Source organism: Hyperoodon ampullatus, assembly GCF_949752795.1.
Source record: "Hyperoodon ampullatus genome assembly, chromosome: X".
Taxonomy (NCBI): domain Eukaryota; kingdom Metazoa; phylum Chordata; class Mammalia; order Artiodactyla; family Ziphiidae; genus Hyperoodon; species Hyperoodon ampullatus.
In genome coordinates, this window is record NC_136913.1 from 4,775,162 (window position 1) to 4,799,629 (window position 24,468).

At 45.8% G+C, this 24,468-nt stretch overlaps 1 protein-coding gene across 1 annotated transcript in view; it reads left to right on the forward strand.

The window, feature by feature from the left end:
* Positions 1 to 265: 265 nt before the first annotated feature.
* STS (steroid sulfatase) overlaps positions 266 to 24,468 on the forward strand; it is a gene marked incomplete at both ends in the record, with an annotated part of 79,011 nt that continues 54,808 nt past the window's right edge. The window contains 4 exon segments of the mRNA XM_079727210.1: positions 266 to 402; positions 3,806 to 3,927; positions 4,021 to 4,143; positions 5,450 to 5,873. Coding sequence (XP_079583336.1) covers positions 266 to 402; positions 3,806 to 3,927; positions 4,021 to 4,143; positions 5,450 to 5,873 — 806 coding nt within the window.

The following is a 24,468-nucleotide window of genomic DNA, read 5'->3' on the forward strand; positions in this document are numbered from 1 at the left end:
CTATGTTTTGGTTTGGGGTAAAAAGGAGAGGTCACTGCTCTCCAGGGAGAAAGAAGTGTTTGTTTGGGAAACAGACACACAGGACAGACAGGATGCAGTTCTTCGCTGTGTGATGTCTTAGATGCTTTGCAGCCCATGCCGTCGGGGGTGGCCGGGTCGACAGAACGTCCTCTACTGGATGGAGGGGGAGGGTCGCAGAGAAGGAGGATGGTCGCCTCAGGCCAGCATCCTTCATGTCTCTCTTCCCCTTGTCCTTTGCAGGACGATGAGGACGCTTTTGCTTCTGCTGCTGTTCATCTATGAGGCCCGGAGCCATGCGGTGCCAATGCCTAACTTCGTCCTGCTGATGGCCGACGACCTTGGCATTGGGGATCCTGGCTGCTATGGAAACAAGACCCTCAGGTAGGGTGACGTGTAAACACAGGCTGCCTTCCTGTGACGGGCAACGCACATTCACAGAGCACAGGCCACGGGGACACGTTCAAAGCCCCCCAACGGCACACTCTCCTGTACGACTTTACGTAGACACACACAGGCGTTAGTAGGCAGGTGTGATGACTTATCTATTCGAGTCACTGTTGGATGAACTCAGACGGCTCACGGGGAAGGTGTTCATCACAATTCTTTCTTCCTCGCCCCTAGTCTGTGGCTTTTTTCCCATCATGATGTTTCCCTCCCTTTGGTTCGCCTCTTCTGTTTTCGACCTCTGGCTCCGCTCCCACTGGGACCCAATCCATCCCCCCTTGTCAACCACTCGCTGTCACCTCAGTACCTTCCTTCCGCCTCTGGGCCAGGCTGTGCTGGATTCTCAGGCAGACACACCGGCCGGGGACAGATGTCCCGGGGACACGTGTCACGTTTGATGATGTCAGAACTTTTCAAGGGCTAGGGGTGATGACAGTGGTAGGGAAAACACAGTGGGAACCAGACTCGGACAGAGGAGGGTGTTTTGTTCCCCAGCCCCCCGGTGTAGGGCTCTTGGGTTTAGAATTAGTCGGTCAGGGTGCAGTGGAATATTGGCCTTGGGGTTGCACTTTCTCTATATGATCACGGGGAAATGTTGACATAACTGTGGTTCTATGGAGAGCTTCATCTCACACGTGATCAGCACAAACAAAATGAAAGGAGAGGGTGGGTTTCACCAGAATTTTCTCGTAAGAGCTACAGATAATTATCTGAAGCTCAGAGGGACGTGCCCCTGAGTGCCACGGGGTCTGATTTGTGTTCACACCACTCGCTGTGGGTCCTCCTCTTCTGTACAACATGACCGTGCGTCTCAGGACGTCTGTTTCATCGTTATGTGGCACAGCAAACAAAAATGAAGTAAATTACACTTTTGAGGAGGACCCGGCCTGCAAGATGCAGCCGAATGTGATGTCACTTCCAGCCTGATTCTGTGTGTCAGATGTCACGTGTTATTTTTAAAATGTATGCTGACCTATGATGTTTGTTAGATTCTGTTTAAAGCACGTGCAAGGATAAGATCTGCACTCAGTGTTCTCTTAAAATTTTAATTGACCACGTACGTTTCCTTCCCCACCTTTTGCTTCATTTTGTGAAAAGTTTAGATCTCACTGTTAGACATTTCAGACAGGAACCTTGCTAGTAATTTAATTTTTCTTATCGAGGTCACAATTTATTTATTTTTTTTCATTTTAAGTATCATTTTAAAATACCATATGATATTAGTATTAGATATAACATTAGATATGATATTCCTAAACTTTAGTGAGATAATAGGTAACTGTTCCTACTACGGTGTCTTAATTTAAAAAATCACAGTCAAGCCTTTAAGGTTCAGTGTCTGCCAATTATCCAAAAGAAAAAAAAAGGGCTATAAAATCCTAAGTAAGCATTCATATCAATAATACCCTAAGGGCTTCACTGGTGGCACAGTGGTTGAGAGTCCGCCTGCCGATGCAGGGGACACGGGTTCATGCCCTGGTCCGGAAGGATCCCACATGCCGTGGAGCGGCTGGGCCCGTGAGCCATGGCCGCTGGGCCTGCGCGTCCGGAGCCTGTGCTCCACAACGGGAGAGGCCACAACAGTGAGAGGCCCGCGTACCGCAAAAAAAAAAAAAAAAAAAAAAAAAAAAAATACCCTAAATCTGCCTTGTCCTCCATATTAGCATCCAGTTCTTTTTTTTTTTTTAATTGAAGTATAGTTGATTACAATGTTGTGTTAGTTTCAGGTGTACAGCACAGTGTTCAGTTTTATATCAATATATATGTATATATATATATATATATACTTATATGTATATATTTATACATACATTTATATATGTAGATATTCTTTTTTTCCGATTCTTTTCCATTTTCCATTATAGTTTATTACAAGATAAAGAATATAGTTCCCTGTGCCCTACACTAAATCCTTGTTGTTTATCTATTTTATATGTACTAGTCTGTATCTGCTAATCCCAAACTCCCAATTTATCCCTTCCTCCCCAGTTCTTTCTGAAGGACATTTTTCATTTTACGTTTTATAATATCACCCCCCAAAATAGTCAAATTTTTCAGTGGCCGATCTAGGCACTAGGGAGATGAAATCAAATATACAGACAGCCTCAGTGTTCTCAGCATCTTGTAATTTAAGGCCAAAGCAAAGTGAAAGTGTTGAGAATTAAAGGCATAAGTTAAACTAGTAGATGGCAGAGAAGCTTGACATTACAGTGCAGTGCCATGACCTTCCTCTTCGAGCTATGCATTGTTACAGGACTAGCCTGTGGGCGCTGGACCAGGGAAGCAGTGGCGTCACAACGGAACAAGATACGTGCCCCACGCCACAGGCAGCAGTCCTGGAGGGGAGTGCCGTTAGCCACTCCGTCCCTTTACAGGGAGGAAGCTGCCCTGATGGGGGATAGGGACTGACATCCTACAGATGGAACAGGCCTCTCCCACAGGACAAGGAGGCCATGGCAGGGTGGGGGGAGTCCCGTCTATGCTCAGAACTGAAGTATAGAAGATGAGCAGCCTGGCAGAGAGGCAGGCGCTGGGGTTCCCTCTGGAGGATAAGGGATCGTCCCTCAGCGTGGACCCAGACCTGAAGGAACTTCCCCTCTGAATGCCTAGGGAGTCTGGCATGATTTCCTAAGGTGATGGACCACACCAGTCCTGGATAAAAGGTGGCAGGATGGCTTGTCCTGCAAAAGGCGTCATCCTAGAAGTCCGCCCATAAATGAGTGTTTCTTTAGCGGAAAAAAAAAAAAGACACCCAGAGGGTGTGCGTGTCTCACGGCATGTCGTGTTTCCATGTTGCCGTGTCCCTTTTCCCTGGAGTCTGTGACCCCTTTGTTACGGATCCCTGGTAAATGCACCTGGAGCCCATCGTCCCTTTCCCTGGACGGTGCCGTCACCCCGTTCTCCCTGGGGCCCTGTGGAAATTGGGCAGAGCCTGGTGAGGACTGGTTAGGAGCTTCTCTTTGGCTGTGGTTGGGAAGAGAAGAGTCAGGCTGCTCCCAGAGCTTTCTCGTTCGGGGCACGGAGGTAACTGGTGGGGGGCACAGGTGACAGAGGACGGAGACCTTGTCCCTTGCTCCTCCTGCTTCCCACAGCAGCCCCTTGTCAGGACTTGGCTTCTCTCCTAAATCAGCAGCTCAGAGCCCCCAGGGGGGGCACGGGTAGGCCCCTGGAGAGGGCAGACCTGGATGATTTCATCCGCAGTGTGGTTCGGTTGTCACTCTGAGTCTCGGTGCTGTGTCCCCTTCCTTCCCTGGATAAGTGACAAGCGACTCACTGTACAGAGCCAGAGAGAAAGCTTTCTTTTCAGGGTCGCGAGGAATGACCTGAGTCTTTGTTCCAGGACTCCCAATATCGACCGCTTGGCCAGAGAGGGAGTGAAGCTCACGCAGCACCTGGCAGCATCGCCCCTGTGCACACCCAGCAGGGCGGCCTTCATGACGGGCCGGTATCCCATCCGCTCAGGTACCCAACCTCCTGGTTCCGTCGCTGCGGCCCTGGGCCACCTCCCAGTCCTAAGGCTTCCCCTATCCTAATGGTGGGTCTCTCCTGGCTTAGGAATGGCGTCTCGGTCCCAAGTGGGAGTTTTCGTCTTCTCGGCCTCTTCCGGAGGACTTCCCCACAGTGAGATTACGTTCGCAAAGCTCCTGAAGAATCAAGGCTATTCCACAGCTCTGATAGGTATGGGCGGCTGGGGGCGGGGGAGGCGAGGACCTGGGTGAGTGGGAAAGTGGGGAGGGCATGAGAGCAGCCTTCTTGAAGATGAACTGACTGATAGAGTTTGCACAACTGTAAATAGGGAAGGAATTATTTCAATGCTAAATTCAAACACCATGTGTCTATATGTGCTATTTGAATGTGTAGATGTGTGTCCTTATTTATGTATGTATGTGTATATGTGTGGATGGATGGATGGGTGGGCGGTGGATGGGTGATGGATGGATAAATGGTGGATGAATGGATGGGTGGATGGATGGATGGATGCATGGATGGATGAATGCATGGATGGTGGATGGATGCATGGGTGATGGATGGACATATGGATGGATGGATGGATGGACGGGTGGATGGGTGGATGCATGGGTGGATGGTTGGATGGGTGGGTGGATGGATGGATGGGTGGATGGGTGGATGGATGGGTGGATGGGTGGGTGGATGGGTGGATGGATGGGTGGATGGATGGATGGATGGATGGATGGGTGGATGGATGGGTGGATGGATGGGTGGATGGATGGTGGATGGATGGGTGGATGGATGGGTGGATGGATGGATGGTGGACAGATGGATGGACGGGTGGATGGGTGGATGGATGGGTGGATGGGTGGATGGATGGGTGGATGGTGGATGGATGGGTGGATGGTGGATGGATGGATGGATGGGTGGGTGGATGGATGGATGGTGGATGGGTGGATGGGTGGATGGATGGATGGATGGTGGATGGATGGATGGGTGGATGGGTGGATGGATGGATGGTGGATGGATGGATGGATGGTGGATGGATGGGTGGATGGATGGGTGGATGGATGGGTGGATGGATGGATGGTGGATGGATGGATGGATGGTGGATGGATGGATGGATGGGTGGGTGGATGGATGGATGGTGGATGGATGGATGGGTGGATGGATGGTGGATGGATGGATGGGTGGGTGGATGGATGGATGGATGAAAGGATGAGTGGATGGATGTGTGGGTGGATGGGTGGGTGGATGAGTGGATGAATGGGTAGGTGTGAGTGGGTAGGCGGATAGGGGGATGGGCCGGTGGATGGATGGTTGGGTGGATGGTTGGATGGATGAATTGGGTGGATGTGTAGATGGATGAAAGGATTGATGAATGGATGGTTGGATGGATGGATGGTTGCATGCATGGTTAGATGGATGGATGGTTACATGGATGGATGGATGAATGGATGGATGGATGCATGGATGCATGGTTGGATGGTGCTCATGGGGACTAAATGTGCTGCCTGTTTGTTTGTCTACTCAGGGAAGTGGCACCTTGGCACCAGCTGTCAAAACAGAACGGACCTCTGTCACCACCCCTTGAGCCATGGCTTCGACTATTTCCACGGGCTGCCCATGACCAACCTGCGGGACTGCAAGCCGGGAGAAGGCAGCGTGTTCACCAGGGCCTTAAGGCTGCTGGTCTTCACGCCCTTGCAGGTCATTGCCATCACACTGCTGACCCTGGCCGTGCTCCGGTGCCTGGGGCTCGTCCAGGTGCCCCCCTGCATCTTCTTCTGCCTCGTCTTCCTGGCCGCCCTGGTCCTTGGCGCCCTGCTGTGCTTCCTGCATTACTTCCGGCCCCTGAACTGCTTTCTCATGAGGAACCGTGACATCACCCAGCAGCCCATGTCCTATGACAACCTCACGCAGAGGCTCACGGCGGACGCGGCCCAGTTCATACAACGGTTGGTATCGCCCCCCTAGCCTGATGCTGCCTGGGCCATGTGTCATATGCTATTTCAGGTGTTTCCGTGGAGGTGGAGGCACCGGGGTGGTCCTTTGAGCCATGTTTCCCCTTCTGTGGTTGGGGGATTTCTTCAGCTGGGCACATATTGGGCGGGGGGGAGTGGGTCGGGAATTGCGACGACCTGGGCTCCCCCCAGAGATGCTTTGCCAGTTTCCCGCACGTCCTCTGCTTATGAGGCCATGCCCCAAAAGTGTCTGGGTGACAACAGGGACCTTAAGGCATCACCACGGTCTTTACTCTTCAGGTGTGTGATTAAGAGAGGAAAGGTCATGTGTATTGTTTACTGTAGATGTTATACGATATAAACAACGTGACGAGATCCAAAATATTCTGGGCACGTTTCCGAGCAGAGCAACTCTGAGTCAACTGGGTGAAGCAGATGATCTCTTGTGAGTCTGTTGGGGCCTCTTGAGTTTGTAGTTTAGGTGTTTGCCGTCAGCAAAGGGGTGGGGTAACCATCCACGGAGGGCTTGACAGCCGTCTGTCTCAGGAACACTTGCTATTAAAAACGAACAAAGTTATTTTGTTGCCTTTGAAAGTTTAGAGGATAGTCCTATAGAGAAAGGTGGGAACTCGGTGTGAAAATCAGATGTTTGGCCTTGGTGGTTACTTGCCCTGCCCATGAGATCAGGTCTGTTCAGGCACCAGAGAGTGGAGGAAGCTGGCAACATGGTGTGGTGAAGGACATATTGATAATTCGATTCTTAAGAGAAAGGGGAAGATGTTCAGCTGGCCATCATGCTGGTGAGCATCTGTGTCCGTGATTTTGAACCTGGAGATGCTGTTGAGCTATCAGTGCTCATGGCCAGCCTACCCATCGGCCCGCACAGCCAGAGGCGGGCATCACGGGAACGGACACCTGCATCGTGGGCGTGGCGCTTGGTGCAGATCTGTCCCTTGTGGGATTGCCTGTGATAGCTCAGTATGTGGTGGCATAGAAAATTAGATCGTTGGAACTTCCCACAGGTAGACCAAGAAGGGAAGAGGGGAAAAGCTCTTGACCGTAGGTGGAGAATTGTGAGTCCTCAGACTTTGTGTAGGGAGGTGCTGGGGTGCTGGCTGAATCTGAAGGTTGCCCGTCTTAGCTTGAGAAATTCCTACGGAGAGTAGTTCTAAGGTAAGGCTTTGCATCTCCCTGTCAACAAGCTCCCCTAGAGTTCTAAACTCCTGTACAACACTCTGAGAAATACTAGAGCATCTGTGGGTTTTTGCTGTTAGAGAACGGCACCATCACTAAGCTGCCTAGATTTTTCTAGAAGGCGGTGCTAACATGATCTAATGCAGAAGCTTTTGAACTTCGTAAGACATACATTTTACACCATCATCCAATGAGATGTCATACACAGATGTTTAACTGAAGCAAAAGTTTCCAGAAAGGATTTATTTCTTCATAGAGTGATCGCTTCTCATACTTCCTACCTGATTTCCTTCTGTTTTATTTTTTAAAACATGATCTGGTTGTGACACGAAATTAATGTCATGACTCAACAGTGGGTCCCAGTCTGCATGGTAGACAAAGCTTTCACCTCATGGGTTAGCCTTACAGTATTTTACAAGTAAGAGAACGGCCATTCCGAGGTACAGCGGTGCTCTGTGGATGGCAGACCTACCCGTTTAAGCCAGAATACAACCATCTGCTGTTTGGCAAACTTGCTGAAGCAGCGGAACCCTCTCCCGTCCCTGTCCATTGACTAGCAATCCCTCAGAAACCGGTGGGGAGAGGGTGAAGAATACAATGCTCCTTATAAAATCACAGGCTTCAGGAGTGATCCTCAGCTTCCAGGGTGAGTCACATTTTGACAGCATGTGGTACTTGGACACAGATGATTGAATCTATAGGATATATGAATATTCATATGATTAGGAGGAATTTTAATGGGTTCCTTGGCATATGACTTTGGGAAGGGATTGAAACAAATTTGATTAGCCTAAGGGTATTGAACCTTAACCAGTTTATCTTTGTTTAATTTCATTTATTTTTTTATTGAAGTATAGTTTATTTACAATGTTGTGTTACTTTCAGGTGTACAGCAAAGTGATTCTATTATATATACTCTAGATATACTATGTACATATATAAATTCTTTTTCAGATTCTTCTCCATTATAAGTTATCACAAAGTACTGAGTAGAGTTCCCTGTGCTCTACAGTAGGTCCTTGTTGTTTATTTGTTTTATGTATAGTAGTGTGTATCTGTTAATTGCAAACTCCTAATTTATCCCTCCCCGCCTTTCCCCTTTGGTAACCCTAAGTCTTCTATGTCTATGAGTCTATTTCTGTTTTGCAAATAAGTGCATTTGTATCACTTTTTTAGATTCCACATAGAAGTGGTATCATATGGTATTTGTCTTACACTGTCTGACTCACCTCACTTAGTATGATGATCTCTAGGTCTATCCATGGTGCTGCAAATGGCATTATGTCATTCTTTTTCATGGCTGAGTAATATTCCATTGTATATTTATACCACATCTTCTTTATCCATTCATCTATTGATGGACACTTAGATTGCTTCCATGTCTTGGCTGTTGTAAATAGTGCTGCATTGAACACTGGGGTGCATGTTTCTTTTCAAATTAGAGGTTTCATTTTTTCTGGATATATGCCCAGTAGTGGGATTGCTGGGTCATATGGTAACTCTATTTTTAGCTTTTTAAGGAACCTCCATACTGTTTTCCATAGTGGCTGCATCAACTCGCACTACTACCAACAGTGTAGGAGGGTTCCCTCTTCTCCACACCCTCTCCAGCATTTATTGTTTGTAGACTTTTTGATGATGGCCATTCTGACCCGTGTGAGGTGATATCCTTGTAGTTTTGATTTGCATTTCTCGAATACTTAGTGGCCCAACCAGTTTATCTGGATTATATTGGAGTTTCTGCAGTTTTCTTCCAGAACTAGATAGTTAGGATGCTCTAGCAACACCATAGTGGGATGTTATGCTTATTGAATTATTTGAAAAGGGTTTAGTCTTTAAATAGGTGATTCTAATGTAAACGACTATTGCCCACATTGGAACAATGCATACATTGGTCAGGATTAGTGACACTACTACCATGTGTGTACCATGATGTCATTCACAAAAAAAACTTCTCATATACATTATCTGAAGATTCAAAGATTTTAAACATCTAGGTAAAACCATCTTTGGGTAACACAGTCTTCCTGTGTTACAGGAGATATCTGATGTGCTGAATTGTTATTTTCAGGAATCTAGAGAGAATTGCCTTAATATGGTACCAAAGAATCATAACAGACTGTGACACTATCATATTTATAAAAATATTTTTCAGGGATCTGAAGACATTTAAATGTGTATCTCTTTGACCGGAATATCCTGAGTAATTTAGGCAGGCCTTACCACCTCTGTGAGACATGGATTCAGGGCTACTCAGAAGCAGAAGAAGGAAACCTCATCCAAGCAATAACGGTGTTTGTGAAATTTATTCAAATGCTCTTGAATCAAAGCTTTATTTCAGTGTATTGATATAAAAACCAGTTTTGGGGTACACAGCTCTCCCTGGGTTCATTTGTCAAAGGTGATGAGGAAAATGATTTAAACTCTCACTTCTAAAATTTATATTCTCTCTCTGAGCCTTGTGGATGAACTGATTTATCCTCAGACGTTTGTTCTCGAGATACTAACTTGTGATGTGAAGGTACAGATGACAGGGGCATAAGGGGATGATGCTTTATTGGTTTGTGATTGTCTCACATGAAGTCTGCTTAGCCAAATTCAGGTATGTGCCCCGGGATTACAAGCAGGTGTTTCCAAGTTGAGGAGAGTGACGGTGTGGAATATATAACTATGCACTCCACGATCCCTCACCCTAATTTACTCTTTTAGGGATAGAACTTATCTTGGGAAGATGCTTCTACTATTAGAGACCCAGATAATTAGCTCAACATATGTTCTAAGCTGTACAGTAATTCGAGACAGGTCATCCTAGACACACTTTAATTAGCAAGAAATCCTTGTTGCTCTGACAGGAAGGAATGACCTGTAGATTTCTAGAGATACTTAATCCTCCTTATGTATACCCTGAATGAAGGGCCCTTCAGTCATTCCAGCTTTCTCCCTGGTCATGACTCTCATCCATGCTTTGTAAAACAGATCCAGCTTGGGTGCCCAGCTAGGGGTGTGTTCAAGTTTTAGCAGATACTGGTTAGATATATGCCAGGCACTGTGGATATACACATATTCTTGGTCACGTTTCATACCCCTCACCTCTTACGTGCTACAAAAGGATCCTGGAAGATGGGTAAAGTGATGTCTTCTTGTGGAGGAATTTGAGGCTCAGAACTTTGGAGTGACAGCAAAAGCCCCACAGGGAATAGTAGATAGGGGGTTAGAACCCATATCTAACTCTCTCTGAGGGCTCTCCTGAGTGGACCATAACGAGCTTGCTGCCTTCTTTGCTTCCACATCTACTCTGCAGACTTACCAATAAGCTTCGAGTGTGGATTATTTGGAAGAAGACTAGGAAATTCAATACCCCTTCTCCAAATGGAAGCGTCCAGGTCCCATGCCCCCAAAGGAGAACACACCTGGGAATTCTTAGATAAACTCATGTTCGTAGTACAATCCTTCCCGTGCCAAGGGAGAAGTGGCTGAGTATCGAAAAGATATAGGCTACGTGGTGACGGGTGCATTTAGCAAGTTAATTTTGTTCCCAAGGTAGTTTTTTAGTTCAAGTTGAACTGCATTGAAAAAGGTGCGATGCCAGCGGGTGGAAAGAGATTCACGTTTCCCATCATGCTTCATAGAGAGAGGCGAACCCGGGTGATTTCTGCCACGGCAAGAGCCAGATGTGTTGGCCCCTTCCCTCCCTAAAGTCACTGAAACCGGCGTTTCATCGCTAGAAAAAGCATTTCAGTTGAAAGGAACCACTGTGTGTTTCTCTGCCAGTAAAGACACCCTCACTGTGAAGAAATATTCCAAAATGAGGACTTTATACAAACCCACATAATTTGTATAGTTTAGGGTATCCAGTTACTGGATTCATAAATGCATATGAATTCTACCAGGAGTATTCTGTTCTCCAGGTTCTGGTTTATGGAAGTTGCATTGACAATACACACACACACACACACACACACACACACACGTGTGTGTGTGTGTGTTTGTAGCTTTAAAGCCTATAATCAAAAGTAAAATCAATGCTAACCATTTTCAGGTAAGCTCATTTTCAGATATTTCTTGTGCTTCATGAAAGTGTCCTTTAGGGTCTACCAGAAAACAAGTCCAAAAGCTGGAAATAACATAGAGTTCTGCTTTTCATCGGATTCCCCAGAGTTGTAAGATCCCCTTTTTCTAACTTTACCAAACCCTGATCCCTGACCTCTCCCCACAGGGAAGCCACGTGACATCAGAATTATGGGGAGTATGAGTGACTGCGGGCAGTAACATCCACAGGGGAATGTCCTGCCCTTGGTGGGGAGTCATGGGCAAGAGCCCCCCACCCCAAACCTTTTCTGTAGTCTGCAGTTTCATAGTAAATAAATACGCCTTCGTACAAGCATCGCTTGTGTCATGGTAACGCCCTCAGACCTGTGACAGCTGATAAATGTATCATCGGATATCTGACCTTTTATCCTGTCCTGGTGCCGTCAGCGTTTCGCACACTCAGGGTCCCGAGATGCATTTACAGGGCACCCCCAGCCTAGCCTTTCACTTGCCCCCTGGGCTGCGGTCTCAGTGGCCGTGATGAATAGCTGTGATTAGACACAGAGCTTCTTTGGAGCAAAGGGACAATTTTATTAGTTTAAATAAGAGTTTAAGCCAGAAAAGAACAGGGGCGACATGGACTTTAGTTCTTGGTGAGAAAAGTAAATCAGATGAAAGATTAAGGGCAACACACAGGGAGACACACGTGTACAGACACGTTCAAAAGTGGAAAGGTTAAATAATTGAAGAATTGTCTTGTTCAATAAGGGCAGATGCTACTTGATTGGTTTCCTTTTTTTTTAAAATATTTATTTATTTATTAGGCTGCACCAGGTCTTAGTTGCAGCATGTGGGCTCTTAGTTGCGGCATGTCTGTGGGATCTAGTGCCGTGACCAGGGATCAATCCTGGGCCCCCTGCATTGGGAACACAGAGTTTTAACCCCTGGACGACCAGGGAAGTCCCTTGGCTCGTTTTCTAACTTTCATCGGGCAACAGGACATGAATTTAAGAACGGGGCGTGGTTCTTTGGATGCACCCCTCCTTCCAGGCTGAGCTAGCTGCAAGCGGAATGCAGTTCTGGAGGATGCTGGTCTTCAGCCATCTTGGGTCCAGGCCCACGGCATTCCTACCTGAATGGGGTCTGGATAAAGCGCGCTCGGACCTTCCCTTTTTCATCATACCCCCAGATCTCTTTGGTGCCCCAGGATCATGGCCCAAACGGGAATCAGGAGGTGTGAGCTTTGGTACATCAGGCGTTAAGGCGCAAATACGCGGAGGCCCAGGCTGGCAAGGAAATGCGTGATGGGCGGGATGAGGCTTGGGGCCCGAGGGAGCTGGATTTGGTGCAGCCCATTTGGATGGCTGGCTCCTGAGGGCTCCTGCTAACTACTGCCCCGAAGGAGTGTGGGTGGTACTCGCAGCATCCCAGCGTCCCAGAGAAATCAGAAATACCGATTTGCGTGTGTGCAGGGGACTGTTTTGGGGGATTCTTTTTTTCTTTTTTTTTTTTTTGTGGTACGCGGGCCTCTCACTGCTGTGGCCTCTCCCGTTGCGGAGCACAGGCTCCGGACGCGCAGGCTCAGCGGCCATGGCTCATGGGCCCAGCTGCTCTGGGGCATGTGGGATCTTTCCAGACCGGGGCACGAACCCGCGTCCCCTGCATTGTCAGGCGGACTCTCGACCATTGCTCCACCAGGGAAGCCCAGCGGGGGGGTGGATTTTTTTAAGTTGGAAATTTCTCGATTTTTAAAAATATTGGCCTGGTTTTTTAGCATTCGGTCCTGATGTTGAGCGAACTGCTGTGTGCTCCACGTCGTAGAAGGGATCCCCATTATACTCACTTTCCTGGTTCCCTCTGGCGAAGCGTGAGGGTGGGCTGCTCACATCCTGCATGTGCTGCTTTCGTGGGTCCAGGCTGGGAGGGAACCTGTAGAATAGATGACCTATCTTTATATCGGGCATCCACGTACTAACAGAGGTATCCCAGACAGGGCAGATTTCCTGGGATGGGGTAACACAGGCAGGCTTGTTTGTTTCCCTTAGAGGGTCCATTCAAGGGGGCTCACCCCCATGCTGTTGTACCCCCATCCTTTTTGGGCACTCCTGAGCACTTGGCATGATTACTCAGCCATACTTCCTCTACCTGCTTCCAGGACAAGTCACGATGAACCCTTGGGCGAGGCAGTCCCCACTCATCGCCCACCTGCATTGTCCCCAGAGATAGTCTACGAGGATCCTTGTGTCCACTTAACTGGGCGGGGGGCCTTCTCCAGAGAGGAAGGGGGCTCCGTCTAGAAAGCTGAGAGTGGACAGGGCCTCTCGTCAGTTTGTCATGAGCCTGTCCTCTTTGCCAGGGACCAAAGGGGGCATGCATAGACTTGAAGGAGGGGGACGATGAGGAGGAAGAAGAGAAGAAACAGAAACAGAAGCAGAAGGAGGAAAAGAAGCAAAAACAGAAGAAGCAGCAGAAACTGGAGAAGCAGCAGAAGCGGAAACAGAAGGAGTTTGGAAATCCATCCTCTTCCCTCGTGTCAAATCTCCTATTACAACGATTTCCATTGTTACTTCTTTCCTACTTCCTGAAGCATAAAGAAATTTGACTTTTTTTCCTACAGATGTTCAATACCTCTGGGTTAGGATACTTAACGAATGAACGCCAGGTAATTTAAAACCGGAAGCATCAAAGAATCTTCCCACCACCTGTTCCGGAATGGGGCGTGTGGCTGACCTCAAGCTCTTTGATTGAAGTTCCTCTGTGCGTGGACGGTTGAGCCCGATTACGGATGGTGTCTCTTGTCGGGCGTCCTCACTGTATCCCATTGTGGGTACAAAGCCATATAATCTATACGAGCCACACAGAGTCACAGGCAAGGCTGTCTGTGAAGGATCGTCTCACAAAGAGAGCCCGTCGTGAAGCTTCACAGATGAGGCCATTGTGGGGAAGCTAGGGTGCTCGTGGGGAAGCAGGGGTGCTTGTCATAGCTGGAGGGACGCCAGCAGGACTAATGTCAGGGCAGCATCTTAAATCTCGTTACACAAACCGACTTTCAGACCTGGGCATCTATTTCTTTTCCCTCTGTTTTTGTGGGGGAAAGGTGGCTTTCATGGTTTTCCTGTCTTCGTTTTTATATTTAAGATATATCTTTGTTTTTCTGTGGTTTTGAAAATAGCATGTGCTACTTTAAAAATTCAAAGCAGCATGAAAATATAAAGAAGTAGAAAGTTAAAATTGTTCCCAGTTTTTCCCCCCTCACAACTAATTGTCATCCTATTAGTGGTATCTTTCTCTTTTTTTTGAATTTACTGCTTTATAACAAAATTAATCAGTTATACATATACATATGTTCCCATATCCCCTCCCTCTTGCGTCTCCCACCCACCCTCCCTATCCCACCCCTCCAGGCGGTCACAAAGCACCGAGCTGATCTCCCTGTGCTATGCGGCTGCTTCCCGCTATCTATCTACCTTACGTTTGGTAGTGTATATATGTCCATGCCTCTCTTTTGCTTTGTCACAGCTTACCCTTCCCCCTCCCCATATCCTCAAGTCCATTCTCAAGTAGGTCTGTGTCTTTATTCCTGTCTTACCCCTATGTTCTTTATGACATTTTTTTTTCTTAAATTCCATATATATGTGTTAGCATACAGTATTTGTCTTTCTCTTTCTGACTTACTTCACTCTGTATGACAGACTCTAGGTCCATCCACCTCATTACAAATAGCTCAATTTTGTTTCTTTTTATGGCTGAGTAATATTCCATTGTATATACGTGCCACATCTTCTTTATCCATTCATCCGATGATGGACACTTAGGTTGTTTCCATCTCTGGGCTATTGTAAATAGGGCTGCAATGAACATTTTGGTACATGACTCTTTTTGAATTATGGTTTTCTCAGGGTATATGCCCAGTAGTGGGATTGCTGGGCCATATGGTAGTTCTATTTGTAGTTTTTTAAGGAACCTCCATACTGTTCTCCATAGTGGCTGTACCAATTCACATTCCCACCAGCAGTGCAAGAGTTTTCCCTTTTTTCCACATCCTCTCCCGCATTTTTTTTTTTTTTTTTTTTTTTTTTGCGGTACACAGGCCTCTCACTGTTGTGGCCTCTCCCGTTGCAGAACACAGGCTCCGGACGCGCAGGTTCAGCGGCCATGGCTCACGGGCCCAGCCGCTCCGCGGCATGTGGGATCTTCCCAAACCGGGGAACGAACCCATGTCCCCTGCATCAACAGGCGGACTCTCAACCACTGCACCACCAGGGAAGCACTCCAGCATTTATTGTTTCTAGATTTTTGGATGATGGCCATTATGACTGGTGTGAGATGATATCTCATTGTAGTTTTGATTTGCATTTCTCTAATGATTAAAGATGTTGAGCATCCTTTCATGTGTTTGTTGGCAGTCTGTATATCTTCTGTGGAGAAATGTCTATTTAGGTCTTCTGTCCATTTTTGGATTGGGTTGTTTGCTTTTTTGTTATTGAGCTGCACGAGCTGCTTATAAATTTTGGAGATTAATCCTTTGTCAGTTGCTTCATTTGCAAATATTTTCTCCCATTCTAAGGGTTGTCTTTTGGTCTTGTTTATGGTTTCCTTTGCTGTGCAAAAGCTTTTAAGTTTCATTAGGTCCCATGTGTTTATCTTTGTTTTTATTTGCATTTCTCTAGGAGGTGGGTCCAAAAGGATCTTGCTGTGATTTATGTCATAGAGTGTTCTGCCTATGTTTTCCTCTAAGAGTTTTATAGTGTCTGGCCTTACATTTAGGTCTTTAATCCATTTTGAGCTTATTTTTGTGTATGGTGTTAGGGAGTGATCTAATCTCATAATTTTACATGTAGCTGTCCAGTTTTCCCAGCACCACTTATTGAAGAGACTGTCCTTTCTCCACTGTACATTCCTGCCTCCTTTATCAAAGATAAGGTGACCATATGTGTGTGGGTTTATCTCTGGGCTTTCTATCCTGTTCCATTGACCTATCTTTCTGTTTTTGTGCCAATACCATTCTGTCTTGATTACTGTAGCTTTGTAGTATAGTCTGAAGTCAGGGAGCCTGATTCCTCCAGGTCCATTTTTCGTTCTCAAGATTGCTTTGGCTATTCAGGGTCTTTTGTGTTTCCATACAAATTGTGAAATTTTTTGTTCTGGTTCTGTGAAAAATGCCAGTGGTAGTTTGATAGGGATTGCATTGAATCTGTAGATTGCTTTGGGTAGTAGAGTCATTTTCACAATGTTGATTCTTCCAATCCAAGAACATGGCATATCTCTCCATCTATTTGTATCATCTTTAATTTCTTTCATCAGTGTCTTATAATTTTCTGCATACAGGTCTTTTGTCTCCTTAGGTAGGTTTATTCCTAGATATTTTATTCTTTTTGTTGCAATGGTAAATGGGAGTGTTTTCTTGATTTCACTTTCAGATTTTTCATCATTAGTGTATAGGAATGCCAGAGATTTCTGTGCATTAATTTTGTATCCTGCTACTTTACCAAATTCATTGATTAGCTCTAGTAGTTTTCTGGTAGCATCTTTAGGATTCTCTATGTATAGTATCATGTCATCTGCAAACAGTGACAGCTTTACTTCTTCTTTTCTGATTTGGATTCCTTTTATTTCCTTTTCTTCTCTGATTGCTGTGGCTAAAACTTCCAAAACTATGTTGAATAAGAATGGTGAGAGTGGGCAACCTTGTCTTGTTCCTGATCTTAGTGGAAATGGTTTCAGTTTTTCACCATTGAGGACGATGTTGGCTGTGGCTTTGTCATATATGACCTTTATTATGTTGAGGAAAGTTCCCTCTATGCCTACTTTCTGCAGGGTTTTTATCATAAATGGGTGTTGAATTTTGTTGAAAGCTTTCTCTGCATCTATTGAGATGATCATATGGTTTTTCTCCTTCAATTTGTTAATATGGTGTATCACGTTGATTGATTTGCACATATGGAAGAATCCTTGCATTCCTGGAATAAACCCCACTTGATCATGGTGTATGGTCCTTTTAATGTGCTGTTGGATTCTGTTTGCTAGTATTTTGTTGAGGATTTTTGCATCTATGTTCATCAGTGATATTGGCCTGTAGTTTACTTTCTTTGTGACATCCTTGTCTGGTTTTGGTATCAAGGTGATGGTGGCCTCGTAGAATGAGTTTGGGAGTTTTCCTCCCTCTGCTATATTTTGGAAGAGTTTGAGAAGGATAGGTGTTAGCTCTTCTCTAAATGTTTGATAGAATTCACCTGTGAAGCCATCTGGTCCTGGGCTTTTGTTTGTTGGAAGATTTTTAATCAGAGTTTCAATTTCAGTGCTTGTGATTGGTCTGTTCATATTTTCTATTTCTTCCTGATTCAGTCTTGGCAGGTTGTGCATTTCTAAGAATTTGTCCATTTCTTCCAGGTTGTCCATTTTATTGGCATAGAGTTGCTTGTAGTAATCTCTCATGATCTTTTGTATTTCTGCAGTGTCAGTTGTTACTTCTCCTTTTTCATTTCTAATTCTATTGATTTGAGTCTTCTCCCTTTTTTTCTTGATGAGTCTGGCTAATGGTTTATCAATTTTGTTTATCTTCTCAAAGAACCAGCTTTTAGTTTTACTGATCTTTGCTATCGTTTCCTTCATTTCTTTTTCATTTATTTCTGATCTGATTTTTATGATTTCTTCTGCTAACTTTGGGGTGTTTTTGTTCTTCTTTCTCTAATTGCTTAAGGTGCAAGGTTAGGTGGTTTATTCGAGATGTTTCCTGTTTCTTAAGGTGGGATTGTATTGCTATAAACTTCCCTCTTAGAACTGCTTTTACTGCATCCCACAGGTTTTGGGTCGTCGTGTCTCCATTGTCATTTGTTTCTAGGTATTTTTTAATTTCCTCTTTGATTTCTTCAGTGATCACTTCATTATTAAGTAGTGTATTGTTTAGCCTCCATGTGTTTGTATTTTTTACAGATCTTTTCCTGTAATTGATATCTAGTCTCATAGCATTGTGGTCGGAAAAGATACTTGATACAATTTCAATTTTCTTAAATTTACCAAGGCTTGATTTGTGACCCAAGATATGATCTATCCTGGAGAATGTTCCATGAGCACTTGAGAAAAATGTGTATTCTGTTGTTTTCGGATGGCATGTCCTATAAATATCAATTAAGCCCATCTTTTTTAATGTATCATTTAAAGCTTGTGTTTCCTTATTTATTTTCATTTTGGATGATCTGTCCATTGGTGAAAGTGGGGTGTTAAAGTCCCCTACTATGAATGTGTTACTGTCGATTTTCCCTTTTATGGCTGTTAGTATTTGCCTTATGTATTGAGGTGCTCCTATGTTGGGTGCATAAATATTTACAATTGTTATATCTTCTTCTTGGATCGATCCCTTGATCATTATGTACTGTCCTTGTCTCTTCTAGTAGTCTTTATTTTAAAGTCTATTTTGTCTGATATGAGAATTGCTACTCCAGCTTTCTTTTGGTTTCCATTTGCATGGAATATCTTTTTCCATCCCCTTACTTTCAGTCTGTATGTGTCTCTAGGTCTGAAGTGGGTCTCTTGTAGACAGCATATATATGGGTCTTGTTTTTGTATCCATTCAGCCAATCTGTGTCTTTTGGTGGGAGCATTTAGTCCATTTACATTTAAGGTAATTATTGATATGTATTTTCCTATTCCCATTTTCTTAATTGTTTTGGGTTCGTTATTGTAGGTCTTTTCCTTCTGTTGTGTTTCTTGCCTAGAGAAGTTCCTTTAGCATTTGTTGTAAAGCTGGTTTGGTGGTGCTGAACTCTCTCAGCTTTTGCTTGTCTGTAAACGTTTTAATTTCTCCATCAAATCTGAATGAGATCCTTGCTGGGTAGAGTAATCTTGGTTGCAGGTTTTTCTCCTTCATCATTTTAAATATGTCCTGCCAGTCCCTTCTGGCTTGCAGAGTTTCTGCTGAAAGATCAGCTGTTAACCTTATGGGGATTCACTTGTGTGTTATTTATTGTTTTTCCCTTGCTGCTTTTAATATGTTTTCTTTGTATTTAATTTTTGACAGTTTGATTAATATGTGTCTTGGCATATTTCTCCTTGGATTTATCCTGTATGGGACTCTCTGTGCCTCCTGGACTTGACTGACTATTTCCTTTCCCATATTAGGGAAGTTTTCAACTATGATCTCTTCAAATATCTTCTCAGTCCCTTTCTTTTTCTCTTCTTCTTCTGCAACCCCTATAATTCGAATGTTGGTGCGTTTAATGTTGTCCCAGAGGTCTCTGAGACTGTCCTCAGTTCCTTTCATTCTTTTTTCTTTCTTCTGCTCTGCAGTAGTTATTTCCACTATTTTATCTTCCACGTCACTTATCCGTTCTTCTGCCTCAGTTATTCGGCTATTGATCCCATCTAGAGAATTTTTCATTTCATTTATTGTGTTTTTAATCATTGCTTGATTCATCTTTAGTTCTTCTAGGTCCTTCTTAACTGTTTCTTGCATTTTGTCTATTCTATTTCCAAGATTTTGGATCATCTTTACTATCATTATTCTGAATTCTTTTTCAGATAGACTGCCTATTTCCTCTTCATTTGTTAGGTCTGGTGGGTTTTTATCTTGCTCCTTCTCCTTCTGTGTGTTTTTCTGTCTTGTCATTTTGCTTATCTTCCTGTGTTTGGGGTCTCCTTTTTGCAGGCTGCAGGTTCGTAATTCCCATTGTTTTTGGTGTCTGTCCCCAGTGGCTAAGGTTGGTTCAGTGGGTTGTGTAGGCTTCCTGGTGGAGGGGACTAGTGCCTGTGTTCTGGTGGATGAGGCTGGATCTTGTCTTTCTGGTGGGCAGGTCCACGTCTGGTGGTGTGTTTTGGGGTGTCTGTAGACTTTTTATGATTTTAGGCAGCCTCTCTGCTAATGGGTGGCGTTGTGTTCCTGTCTTGCTAGTTGTTTGGCATAGGGTGTCCAACACTGTAGCTTGCCGGTCGTTGAGTGAAGCTGGGTGCTGGTGTTGAGATGGAGATCTCTGGAAGATTTTCGCCGTTTGATATTATGTGGAGCTGGGAGGTCTCTTGTGGACCAGTGTCCTGAAGTTGGCTCTCCCACCTCAGAGGCACAGCACTGACTCCTGGCTCCTCAATTTGGGGTGATTCGTTGTCTATTCATGTATTCCACAGATGCAGGGTACATCAGGTTGATTGTGGAGCTTTAATCCGCTGCTTCTGAGGCTGCTGGGAGAGATTTCCCTTTCTCTTCTTTGTTCTCACAGCTCCCGGGTCTCAGCTTTGGATTGGGCCCCGCCTCTCCGTGTAGGTCGCTGGAGGGCGTCTGTTCTTCGCTCAGACAGGACGGGGTTAAAGGAGCAGCCCCTTCGGGGGAGGGAGGGGCACAGAGGCGGGGCGACGGCGTGACGTTGCACCAGCCCGAGGCGCGCCGTGCGTTCTCCAAAGGAAGCTGTCCCTGGATCCCGGGACCCCGGTAGTGACAGGCTGCACAGGCTCCCCGGAAGGGGCGCGTGGACAGTGACCTGCGCTCGCACACAGGCTTCTTGGTGGCGGCAGCAGCAGCCCCAGCGTCCCACGCCCGTCTCTGGGCTCCGCGCTTTCAGCCGCGCCTCGCGCCCGTCTCTGGAGCTCCTTGAAGCAGCGCTCTGAATCCTCTCTCCTCGCGCACCAGGAAACAAAGAGGGAAGAAAAAGTCTTTTGCCTCTTCGGCAGGTCCAGACTTTTTCCCGGACTCCCTCCCGGCCAGCCGTGGCGCACTAACTCCCTTCAGGCTGTGTTCACGCCGCCAGCGCTCTGACTGAAGCCCGAGCCTCAGCTCCCAGCCCCGCCCGCCCCGGGGGCCGAGCAGACAAGCCTCTCAGGCTGGTGAGTGCCGGTCGGCACCGCTCCTCTGTGCGGGAATCTCTCCGCTTTGCCCTACCCAGGTACGTGGGGAGTTTCTTGCCTTTTGGGAGGTCTGGGGTCTTCTGCCAGCGTTCAGTAGGTGTTCTGTAGGGGTGGTTCCACGTGTAGCTGTATTTCTGATGTATCTGTGGGGAGGAAGGTGATCTCTGCGTCTTACTCTTCCGCCATCTTCTCCAGAAGTCAGTGGTATCTTTCAGTTAGCGGTAAAAATCCATATAGTGGGGTTTTTGTTTTAAAAAATGTATCCTGAAGTGTTCAGTGAATCGTTTGGGGCCACATGCCATAGAAAGTGTGCTTTTAAAAGCTCACCAGGTAAGTACACAGGTTACGTCTCTGCCATTGTCCACTCCTGTATCTGAATAGCATCCAGGGGACCATGGCTCAGACGCCGGTGCATTTATGGAAAGCGTTCACATGCACTGGCTCACGGCAGGAGCTTCTGGAATCTCTCTCTCTCTCCAGGAGTGAGTGCTGACCCCTACCAGATTGAGATTCACTCTACTTCTCTGTATCCATCCTCTGATGTGCTCCATCGTGGAACTTAAAGCAGCTGAGACCAATTATTCATGGTCTTGTCTGAACTGTGAGTTGCTGGTGGCAGGAGCCGGGCCGGCTTAGCTTTATATTTTTAGTGCCTGGAGTCACGTGGGCAGAATAGATGTGAAAGGCCTGGATGGATGAAGTGAACAGCCAGGCGTGTCCACCTCTGTGCATACAGAGTGGTCGTCACACGGACTCCGGCTGGGTGACTGTTGACACCGCTACCTGGTTTATGCCTCAGTCTAATCACCAGCATCTGAGGGGTCTCAGGAGGAATCCACAGACGTCCCTATTTGCATTCTTATCATTCCCTACGCTGACTCAAATGGGGACACTCGGTGAATAATCAAGGTCAAACTTTGAGAAGAGGAACATGGTATGCAAGACCGTGGCAGACAGAAAAAAAAATAATAATAACGCCATAGCCATCTTCTTGCCTAGGTTTCACTCACGCGTGGACGGGATGTAAATCTTTTTGATCCTGCGATTGGAGTGATTGAAGGTTGCCGGGAAGGCGCACACCTGCCTTCTGTATTTGTAACAAATAGAGGGAAGGCATGTAGCAGCTGAAAGTTCTATCTTTTCACACAGCGTGCGAGACAGTGGCAATAAATTTTCAAGAGCGTTGTTTACTGAAGTGCTCCAGCTAATAAAAAAGGAGCTAAGCAGTTACAGAGAGATCTCCCTCCCGCCAACTTGCTCCAGCGTCATTTAGGTTTCAAGGTCGTAGAGAGGAGAGACCTGGGCCTTCTGAACGAGGGAGGATGGCCTTTCCTGCTTTCTTGAAGGATAAGGCTGAGCAAGGGTTCCTCCCCCCCCACCAAAGAGCAGGCTGTCCGTCACATCTCAGGGCGTGTGCAGGGCAGTAATGATATCGGATGTCTGTCCAGCACACATGCCCGTGCTACACTGATCACACCTCTGTTCCCGGAGGGTAAGTCTTCGTGGTTCGGACTTTGTGCAGCTGGGTACGCTTCCCTAAATGTTCCAGGGTTGGTTTTTGTGTATAAAACCTCATCAGTCTTCTTGGACACCTAGCACCTTGGCTGGTATCTGTCATGGGCAGTCTAGTGGATGCCAAAGAGATTATAGAAAAATAATTCTCTACATAGGTGCATACTTATACTCAACCCTTCCACCCAGGGTCCCCCTACATTACTAGACAGAAATCACATCCCGTGGTCATTGATTGAGCCCCAAAGGGGTACCTCTTGGACTCAACTCAACTGTTCTTCCTGCCCTCTTTACGAAGGACGTTGGTCTTGGGCTCCCTTGTTTGCTTGTTGCCCCCACTTTATCCTTTGTTTTTTCATCCTCACCTCACGTTTTCAAATGCCTTCATCTTGTGATCCCTGTGATTATAAAATGCCAGTAATGTTGATGGCTGCCTCTTTCCTCAGTTTTCTCTTTGTTTTCCCAAGCTATTGGGCGTGCAGTAGCTCATCCTTCTCTGTCAATCACACCCTGCATTTTTTTTTTTTTTGCGGTACGTGGGGCTCTCACTGTTGTGGCCTCTCCCGTTGCGGAGCACAGGCTCCGGATGCTCAGGCTCAGCGGCCATGGCTCACGGGCCCAGCCGCTCCGCGGCATGTGGGATCCTCCCGGACCGGGGCACGAACCCGTGTCCCCTGCATCGGCAGGCGGACTCTCAACCACTGCACCACCGGGGAAGCCCACATCCTGCATTTTAAGTTATGACCATGTACGTGCTTGGGAAATGGAGTTTTTAAGCTTCCTTGTCTATTTTCCTTAACGCTAAGTCTAAAGATAAATAGGAGACCAGATGAGCCCCAGGTGGCCGTGAGATTGTACCCATTCGTAATGTAACTGTCTATTTTGGGACGAGTATGAAGAGTGAGATTTTATGTTCCTTTTGGGAAATCCAAGCCAGTTTTTAGGGCCCTAATCTGCTTCTTGAGGAGGAGGTACAGTGCATCCAGGTGTGAGGAAACGTGCACCCAGAATGACTGGGGTGGAAATTGAACAGGCCACCTGTGTGGCCAAAGTCCATGGTGTACCATGGCTTAGTCTCACTTCTTTCAGGGTCTTCAAGGGTATGTACCCTTTGAGGTAGCCAAGGGATGCCTTTGGTACACATGCTCATGCGAAGATCATCAGCTCGGATGACAGCCCCTGTGCGTCTGTCTGCACATGAATATCTCTTCTTTTCTTTCTGAGAGGCAACAGTGAGATTTATACAATGGAGGTTGTGGGTTCTAATTCTCCTGCCTTCAAACTCTAGTTACTGAGAGAAGTGGGGCAAGCCACTTAAAACCTTTTTTTTTTTTTTTTTTTTGCTATCCTAGTTGTGAAATAATAACAGTATTTCTTCATTTTATACGCTTGTAAAAGAAAAAAAAAATGTGACACTTCATCTCCCAGCGCTGGAAATATAAAACACTATTCAAGTAATCAACAACAAGTTGCTGAATTTGCTGTTTTCAGAGAACAGGAAGTGCCTGACTACTCATAGCGTGTTCTTTTGTGTTTATTTTCTGTTCCCAAAAGCGAGCGACCTTGAAAGTGTGATACTCAGTAGATGGGAGCAGTTGACCCACTAGTGCAGTAGGAGCTGAAGGAACCCAAGTTGTAGTCACATTAGGAAATTGAAAATGAATTTAGAGGAGTGTCATCCATTTATTTATTAGAGGTAAAGTTATGGCATTTGTGAGACCCAGCTGTAAATTTGAAGTGGTTTTGGTTCTCATGAGGGGTTAGGTTCGTAAGTAAACATATACAAGCAACGTTGCTTGAATTAAATAGATTCTTCCTTTAGAACTTTTGCTCATTGCTTGAATTAAATAGATTCTTCCTTTAAAACTTTTGCTCGTTGCTTGAATTAAATAGATTCTTCCTTTAGAACTTTTGCTCGTTGTTTGAATTAAATAGATTCTTCCTTTAGAACTTTTTACTTGTTGCTTGAATTAAATAGATTCTTCCTTTAGAACTTTTTACTTGTTGCTTGAATTAAATAGAT